The sequence below is a fragment of the Anopheles merus genome, chromosome 2R (genome assembly GCF_017562075.2).
Source record: "Anopheles merus strain MAF chromosome 2R, AmerM5.1, whole genome shotgun sequence".
NCBI lineage: Eukaryota > Metazoa > Arthropoda > Insecta > Diptera > Culicidae > Anopheles > Anopheles merus.
In genome coordinates this window covers 6,249,888-6,258,044 of record NC_054082.1, presented here as the reverse complement: position 1 = coordinate 6,258,044, position 8,157 = coordinate 6,249,888, and the positions used below count along the sequence as shown (strand labels likewise).

Below are 8,157 nucleotides of genomic sequence, written 5' to 3'. Positions count from 1 at the left end.
ACGAAAAGCATTAAGAGTAAAGATCGTAGACAATTGTTCAATTTATTTCTACCCCCTTGAGGGGACAGGGATCGGGCACAACATCTCACTTCGAAACGTGCACCCTAACCAAGAAAAGGACGGGTAGAGAAAATGAGCGAGATGCAGCGATATTCGAACGTCAAAAACCCTCGCCATGTTGTACGGGCTGGGCGTCCATTAATTTTGACATTTCGTAGAATTGTGATTTTTACAGGGCTCGAAGGATGATTGGAGAAACATAACTATTTTAATTATTTTATTGCTATGCATTTGATGATTTTAAATAGCAAAACTACTTAAAAAAAGAACAAAAAGCTTTCAGTTTCTCCACGTTTTTCACTTTTTTTGCTGTTTAGAAGCAATTCCTTATCGGATGACATTGGTACATTCAGCAGCAACGTGCGACGAGCCCTGTATTATGTCCAGCGGGGATTTTGGTGATTTTTTTTTCTTCTACACTCTCCTCCCCAACAGAAGAAAGATATGCTGTTGTGTTGCGGCCGCAAAAGCAAATGAAAAGTTGAACAGAAACTTCCAAGCGCACAAAGTCGAGCCGTGAGGTGTTTTCCTTGTTTTTCCGTGTGTGTGTGCGAGTGTGTGTGGTGGTTCTGTGTTTCGTACGTGTGCGGTGCGCGTTTGTGTTGGAGGTGTTTCGGTTTATAATTTCTTCGTGTTTCCAGTTTGTTTTTCCTAGGTTTCGCTCAAAGGTAGGCAACGCGGGGGATTGAAGTGATGATGGGGCAGCGGGACAAATCTGACTGGCAGCGGCCCAAAACACGCACACACCGAATGGCCGGACAGGCGTTGTCCCTCGGATTGGTGTGTTTGCCCTTCTGGCAGATGCATTTTCATCGGTCTCGACCTGAATGTTGTCGTTTTCCACCGGCATACACTCACACACACCCGCACAGTTCGGTGCTAATTGGGAAAACCCATTCATGCGTGACAGTTGCTACCGGAAAACCCGTCCTTCCGGTTGTAGTACACCTGTGGCCCTGCCCCGGCCATGCGTTTTTGGCGTACGAGAGATGATCGTGTGTGGATGTTAATTTTGTCCTTTTTTTCTGCTTTTCTTTTCCATCACCGCGCCCAGATGTCATCCGGAAGACCTATCAAATGTGTGGTGGTCGGCGACGGCACGGTGGGGAAGACGTGCATGTTGATCAGCTACACGACCGACAGCTTTCCCGGCGAATACGTACCCACGGTGTAAGTGAGGCGATGTGTCATCGTCGCCACAGTGACGTAGTTGCCTTGGCACACCACGGAGAGATTGAAAGAGAGAGGAAGCGATAAGCCAAACGCATTGTGTGCCTGTGTGCCTGTTTGTATGCGCTCTAATTTACTTTCTTTATTGCGGCTTCCAGCTTCGACAACTACTCCGCCCCGATGGTGGTGGACGGTGTGCAAGTGTCGCTCGGGCTGTGGGATACGGCCGGGCAGGAAGACTACGATCGGCTAAGGCCCCTGTCCTACCCACAGACGGACGTGTTCCTCATATGCTACAGTGTGGCCAGCCCGTCGTCGTTCGAAAACGTTACCTCCAAATGGTATCCCGAGATCAAGCACCACTGCCCGGATGCGCCCATCATTTTAGTCGGTAAGTCGACTTCAGTCGGACGAGAAATCCATGACCTAACCACCTTGGCGCATTGCCTCCCGCTTCTTGTACCCCCCCGGGCAGGAACCAAAATCGATCTGCGCGAGGATCGGGAAACGATAAGCTTGCTGGCGGACCAGGGCCTTTCCGCGCTGAAGCGCGAACAGGGCCAAAAGCTAGCGAACAAGATACGGGCGGTAAAGTATATGGAATGTTCGGCACTAACCCAGCGGGGCCTAAAGCAGGTGTTTGACGAAGCGGTACGGGCCGTACTCAGACCGGAGCCTTTGAAACGACGCCAACGAAAATGTGTTGTGATGTAGTGTGTGCGTGTGTCCGCGTGGGAGCACTGGATGGGGAGGAGTGGAGGAGCACTCCATCATCCCCCCCTCTCACCACTCAACAAAGAAAAAACAGGAAAAGCGAACAAAACATACATTTAGCGAAAAAATAATTGTACATAAGTTTAGAATGGGCCGTGGTGGCAGCGAAGGAAGAACAAACACACGAGCAGAGAGCGGGAAACAGGGAACGGAAAAGCAATTGGAAGCAAATTTTGAGGGAGTGTGGTAAACATAGCAGGACCGGGGACAACAAAAGCATGTTGGAAGGACGGCGTAGACGGCGAGTGAATGTTGAAAATCGTAAAACGGTTAAGGAATCAAACACCAAAACGCAGCAAAAACCGTGAGCATAAAGCTGACTCTCCCCCCCCCTCCCCCTCCCCATCACTGCCCCTGGTCCTGGCAGAAGTGTCCCGTTGTGGTGTGCGTGTGCCATTTTCAGCGATAAACGGCGGTGTCGCGATAAAGCCGCCGTGTAAAAAAAAAAACAGAAACGAACGCAATCAAGCAAGAAATCAACGAAAGAGCAAACCTACGAAGAAGGGCGAAGGGCGAAACAGTGAAGACACACGTTATTAAAACAAAACAAAAAACGATCGCGTATGTCCGTGTGTGTGTGTGTGGGACAAAACATAGAACAAAGCGTAGTAACAAACAAAACACGGTAGAACTCTCTGCGCGATAAGCAATCGCACACAATGAAGCAATGAAGCAGGAGCAGGAGCAGGGCGGGAGTGATTTTGGAGTTTGAGTGATAGCGAAGAAACGCGAAGGGGAAGCTTATTCCGGACGCATCAGACGTAAAGTGACGTATTAGTAGCAACGTCCCGCCTCAACCCCCATTCCCAACTCCGGGAACCAACCAGCCGAAAATACCTCACGTAAAGTATTTCATTTTCCAAAAAAAAAACAAAACCGAACAGAACCGAAGGAGAGAAGATTGACAAAATCAAAACAATGCCCTGCTGGCACACACACACTGAAATTGCTATTTAGGGAAGGCAGGACGGCGCGCAGCATGTAGGTGAGGTGTGTAGTAAGATCGCCTGACCGACATCGATCGATCCATTGTTGTTGAGCAGTTTTCTTTCTTTTTTTACACATTTACACAACCGTTTATCGAGGGAAACGCTTCGTTTTGTTTTTCCTTCGATAGTCCCTTCCTTCGAAGCAGCGAAAAAACGTATGACAAAACATATTCCAACCCGGATCCGGAGATCAGGAGATAATTTGCAATATTAAACGTATACACGTGTGCCGTTTGGCTCCTCGTTGCGCAACTAGGAAGCGCTATTTTCCTATGCCACGGGGATAGATGGAACAATGTGGTGAATAGGCGCGACGGCAAGACGGATGCAAGATGCGTTTGTGTTCTTTCGCTCTAAAAAATGCTTAAGCCGCCTTGCTGCACACGTCTTCCCACTGTGGGGTGAGTGAGAGATTGTTCTCTTTTTTATTTACCTATTTCTTTCGTAGCTACGCGCCACGGAAGAGAAAAAGCGAATGCCGGTAGAACAGTAGGAGGGCGGGCATGGGCCTCTCATGAGTAAATCTCATTCCACATCCGCATCGATGATATGCAATGAATCTATCTATATATATATTATTTTTTTTACAAACTACAAAAAGCTACTAATGCTGCCTGAACAAATAGTTGCAAAATGCTTTTGTTTTGTGTGTGTGCGTGCGTGCCGTGTTGCGGGCACGCGTCGCGTAAAATCCGCCTTTCCGCGTAAAATATGCAACAAAACGGAAACCGAGTCAAAAGGATGTGTTGAAGGGAGTGGGGAAGAAGCGAGCCAAAGTGTTTTTTTTTTTTAATTACTATTTTAATCGGTTTAGAGTTTAAGTGCAATGCGGAGTCTGATAATTTGTGGTTTTGGCTCTTTGTGCTGGAGTTTTTGCGTTTCTTTTTTTTAAATATGAGATCAATCGAGCGATCACCTTTGAGCCAATAATGGAACGGATCGTAGCTCAGTCACATAAAAATGTCTCGATTAGATGAACCCATTCATAGTTTCTAGTCGAAGCGGGAAGATGAAGGCTCTGTGTAGGGAAAAGCAAACTACAAAAAAACTGCCAGAAATTGTGGGCGATTGCGTTGCAACGATAGGCGTCAATTATTTGCATGAAGTAGTGGATCATACAGCGTGAGAGAAGAAGGAGAGCAAATCATCATCATATCCTAGTCCGTTTGCTGACAGTTCGGCCACGCGACCAACACCACGTTCAGCGTGTGCAGGGCCGGAGATTGTTAAGGGCTGCCATAATGAGTTATCCTTTGAATAAGTTTTTTATATACATATACTATAAACAAAAGATGCACAATCATGACATTTTACATTTGTATTACAATTACCGTTAGGCTTACGTTACGGTTCGGTTAGTCACTCCTCGGAGCAATTCCTACCGGCAGCATTTATTAGGATCCATTTTCTTTTCCGTTTGCTTGTTTGAAGATCAGGCTTTTCGAAAGAGGAGAGAGAGTGCGAGACAAAACGACAGAACTGGGTGTGTGTGTGTGTGTGTGTGAGGGGACAGTGAAAGTGTGAGGGCATTAGGGAAAAGAAGAGAAAGAGGCGCATATTTCGATTATACAATTCTTTGTTGTATTTTGATATTTATTTTGCCTTTTGATTATAGAGAGAGAGAAAGATAGAAAAGAGAACAAAAAACCCCTAGAAAACCAAGAATTCTAATTAAATGCCAACGCGTCGACAGATAGAAAAAAGGGCTTTGAAGGAATTTCTTAAGAAGCATTGAACAAACCACACACACACACACACACACCGCGGCGTGCGTGCGCCGTAGAAAGAGGAGCAAAACAAACAAACAAACAAAACACACACAAGAACAAACAAAAACGTACTAACATCTTGCATCTTGCTATACAGAATAAAACAAAAACTAATCCTCGTGTTCTAGTTGCCGTTTGCAAAAGTCGTTTTCTTTACATTGCAGCGTCGTCGTGGCGTCTAGTTCGTTTGCAGCCAAACGTGTGAAAGAATTCCCACATAGGGAGGGAGCAATCTATTGGCAAAGGAAAACACTTTTGCACTAATGGGTGGGACTAATTAGAGTGTTGGTTAGTGTTAGTGTTAGGTTATCATCCGCATTGTTTTGTGTTTGTATCCGCGAGCCGGTTCCGTTTTAGACGCGGGACACACGCGTCGAGCTTCGGTTTAGGCTTAGTTAAGGCGTTACATAGCGTTACTCTGCACATCTCGTTGTTGTCGTTGTCTCGATTACTTGTCGCCCTATTTTCAGCTACCGAAAACAGTGGCACAGTAATGTCCGTCCTCCATTTGGGGCGATTAACGATTTAGCTTCCCTATTTTTGCATTTGCTTATTCTGGTCCGGTTTCTGATTTCAAATTTTCTCACCACCGGGAAAAGATGTTCAGTTGTTGGGTCGAAATCGGTTTCATTGACGGCTTCGCATTGGCTTTACGGAACGGCCTAAGACTTTTGTGGACACTCTAATTTCTTGAGCCTTGCTTGTTTTTGAATTATTTGTTTTAAACTACAAACATATAAAAGCACTAGCGTAACGGGTTTAGATCGTTTACTACATTAACTTAAAACGCTCCACTCTAAAAAGAAAAGTCTACAACCGTGACTATTAATGCCAAATGTGGTTCGCTTCGTGTCGGCACAGCGTCGTGTAGGCGTGGAAGATTAGGGTATCAATCGTTCGTACACCCATCCTTTGAAGGTTTTGTTCGATGTTGTCCATACAACGATCCCCACGATACATCATCGCACCGGCAAAACATAACCTTGTGCATCGTTTCGAGACCGTGCCTAGTACGTCCGGAACGGTTTCGGGTGTATAGCGCGGCCATCCTTGCGTATGTAGCACGGTGCGTCGGTCGGTTCCAGCTTCTGCACCTTGCGCTCCGGACTCGGCTCATCCGCCACGGACAGCACGATACACTCCGCGGGGATGGAGAGGGAAGCGGTCAGGGAAGCAGTGGCGAGCGGTGGCGCCCGCACCGGCTCGTAGTCGATGCTGCGACACAGATCCGCCCCCGACACGCTGGCCGTCATGCGGCGCATCGACGAGGAACGCTTAAACTGGTAACACGTGCGATAAGTTGGGGGAAAGGAAACGATTCCGTTAGTAAGTATACCCGAGCATTTGCGAGAGTGGCAAACACACACTCTAGTTATGCTAAATGTATGAAATGGATCAAATGTACCCTCTCACGATTAAAATGTGCTTTTGTTCGAATCATTTTAGGTGACCAGACGACTGTTTACGCTGCAATTATTACAAAACCAAGCTTCAAGTAATGGCACTAAATGGTGTGGTGTGTGTGTGGTGCGTGATACGAATGAACTACTTACGCAATACGGCAATACACTTACGGCGGGGAAGATCGGCACAGGCTCTTGTCGCAATACAGCACATGCACAACAGACGGGAGCGCTCTACATGGAAGCGCGCCGGAGGCTTGCATCGACTGCTGCCCCCGACTGCCTTTACTGCGCGGTTCCACGATTGCAGTGGATTTGGAGTGAGGAGGGGTCGCAGGTGGGCGAGCGAGCAGTGTGCGAGCACGGTCAACTCGGAATTAGTTATCAGATCAGAACTAGCAACTCACTACTACACGGCTACGGCTTACTGCTGTACTGCTGTTTTACTGCTAGTGGTGTGTGCACTTCAGGATAGGGGGAAGGACGGCGCACAAACAGAAGGCGGGAGGGACGCTAAATATTTCGGTAAATTTAGAACTTTTGAGGGGGGAAAAAACACGCGCCCCAAACCAAAACCAAGAGACCCCCGAAAGACGTTACAACGAGGCATCAAAAAAGGAGTGTTTTGATTAGTAATTGTTTCCGATCGTTACCGTTTATTATACCCAATCGATTTAGCCATTTTGATTCCATTTCCTTTTCCTTTTTTGGATTTGTTTTTTTTTTGTTTTCCTCTATGTATCGTGTTATAGTAATATATCGTTTTTTCTGTTGTATCATATTCATTCAGGTAAACTTTTATAGAGTTTTAGGTTCGCTTTTAGTAAAACGGTATTTCGTTCTGCTCACACAACGTCCACAACTTCCATTCCGTATTTTTTTTTTGCGTCAATCATCAATCAAAGTTTTAGTAGTCAAGTTAATGTATCTTCTGTGTCTTTTCTTTCTTCTTGCATGCACGTTATTTGCCATCATTATCAAACGCCTCCTAAAGGACACGGAACATCTTCTTACACCTCACGGATAGATAGCGCAAGGACGACGCCATAGTTGCACCGGATAGTTTTGGCGTTTTTTGTTTTTTGGTCTCCGCACTTACGTATGTTTGAACTGAAATCAACAATAATGTTGCAAATCGTTGCAGGGGATTATACCGCAGTTGGAAGATAAAAAGCGTGACAGCTAAATAATTATTTGCGTTTCTTTTTTACCCCGCATAAGCGCAAAACAGCTTTTGAGCTGTGTGACTAAACTGACGCAAACGAACGGGCGAATCGAAAAGGGACGCAAAATGGAACGTTTTTTTCCCCAAAAAAATATTTGGGACTTGTGTAGTTATTCGTGTTTCGTGTCCGTTAATTTGTGTAATGTTCCAAAATACCAAGCTACAAGCATTCCATTTTTAGCTCTCCTTTCGCTTCGTACCGTGCGTTTTGCAATGGAAAGCTGCGTTTTTTGTGTGCAAACGTAAGTGAAGGGAATTTAAAGTGTTTTAAAAAAAAGGATTACATTGTAAAAACTTTACACTAATATGCTTTACATATGCGCTGTGCTAATATTATGAGATGAATAATTGTGGATAATATTGTAAAGATAAGCAAACGAAGAGCGATCACTTCTTCAGACGCATTTTGCGGTGCTCGAACAACAACGATCACACATTGTTCTTATGGTTTATGGTATTCTTCTTCTGGTTCTATGGTCAACTGTTACTGTTAATACTACTGGGTGTGTTTGTTTGTTTCTTCTCTCCGTATACATCGGTTTGGTTTTTACCTTCATGTTCTACTGTGCTTGGCTACTATCATTTCTCCGTTTTACATTTGGAGACATTACGAATGTTTCTAAACTCTTTTGTATGCTTTTTTGGGTTTTTTTGTTTGTTTGTTTGCTGTGTTACTGCTACGCAATGTGCTAAAAATGTATTTAAACGAAGGTGGAAAACGCACTGTGTTACAACAATATAACTTAAATAACACACTTTTACTTTCC

The 8,157-nt window shown here is 45.2% G+C and overlaps 2 protein-coding genes and 1 long non-coding RNA gene across 3 annotated transcripts; 2 read left to right on the top strand and 1 right to left on the bottom strand.

Moving 5' to 3' along the window:
* The first annotated feature begins 451 nt into the window (after positions 1–451).
* LOC121587976 (ras-related C3 botulinum toxin substrate 1) lies at positions 452–4,690 on the top strand. Its single transcript, XM_041905397.1, has 4 exons — positions 452–728; positions 1,115–1,230; positions 1,389–1,621; positions 1,706–4,690. Exons 2-4 carry the CDS (start codon positions 1,115–1,117, stop codon positions 1,942–1,944), a joined length of 588 nt encoding a protein of 195 aa, XP_041761331.1. The 5' UTR covers positions 452–728; the 3' UTR covers positions 1,945–4,690.
* Positions 4,691–5,097: 407 nt separating this feature from the next.
* LOC121587978 lies at positions 5,098–6,241 on the bottom strand. Its single transcript, XM_041905400.1, has 2 exons — positions 6,168–6,241; positions 5,098–6,042 (listed from the first exon to the last, which is right to left on the bottom strand). The coding sequence occupies exons 1-2, from the start codon at positions 6,201–6,203 to the stop codon at positions 5,770–5,772; spliced, it is 309 nt and encodes a 102-aa protein (XP_041761334.1). The 5' UTR covers positions 6,204–6,241; the 3' UTR covers positions 5,098–5,769.
* On the top strand, positions 5,996–7,326 carry LOC121587979. Its single transcript, XR_006004142.1, has 2 exons — positions 5,996–6,088; positions 6,209–7,326. It is a non-coding gene; the product is annotated as an uncharacterized LOC121587979 (long non-coding RNA).
* Positions 7,327–8,157: the final 831 nt, after the last annotated feature.

Coding starts and splice junctions, on each gene's coding strand:
- LOC121587978 (XM_041905400.1), bottom strand. CDS start 6,203: ATGATTCGAACAAAAGCACATTTTAATCGTGAGAGG. Junction 6,043..6,167: donor CACATTTTAATCGTGAGAGG/GTACATTTGATC, acceptor ACGTGTTACCAG/TTTAAGCGTTCCTCGTCGAT.
- LOC121587976 (XM_041905397.1), top strand. CDS start 1,115: ATGTCATCCGGAAGACCTATCAAATGTGTGGTGGTCGGCGACGGCACG. Junction 1,231..1,388: donor GGCGAATACGTACCCACGGT/GTAAGTGAGGCG, acceptor TGCGGCTTCCAG/CTTCGACAACTACTCCGCCC. Junction 1,622..1,705: donor TGCGCCCATCATTTTAGTCG/GTAAGTCGACTT, acceptor CCCCCCGGGCAG/GAACCAAAATCGATCTGCGC.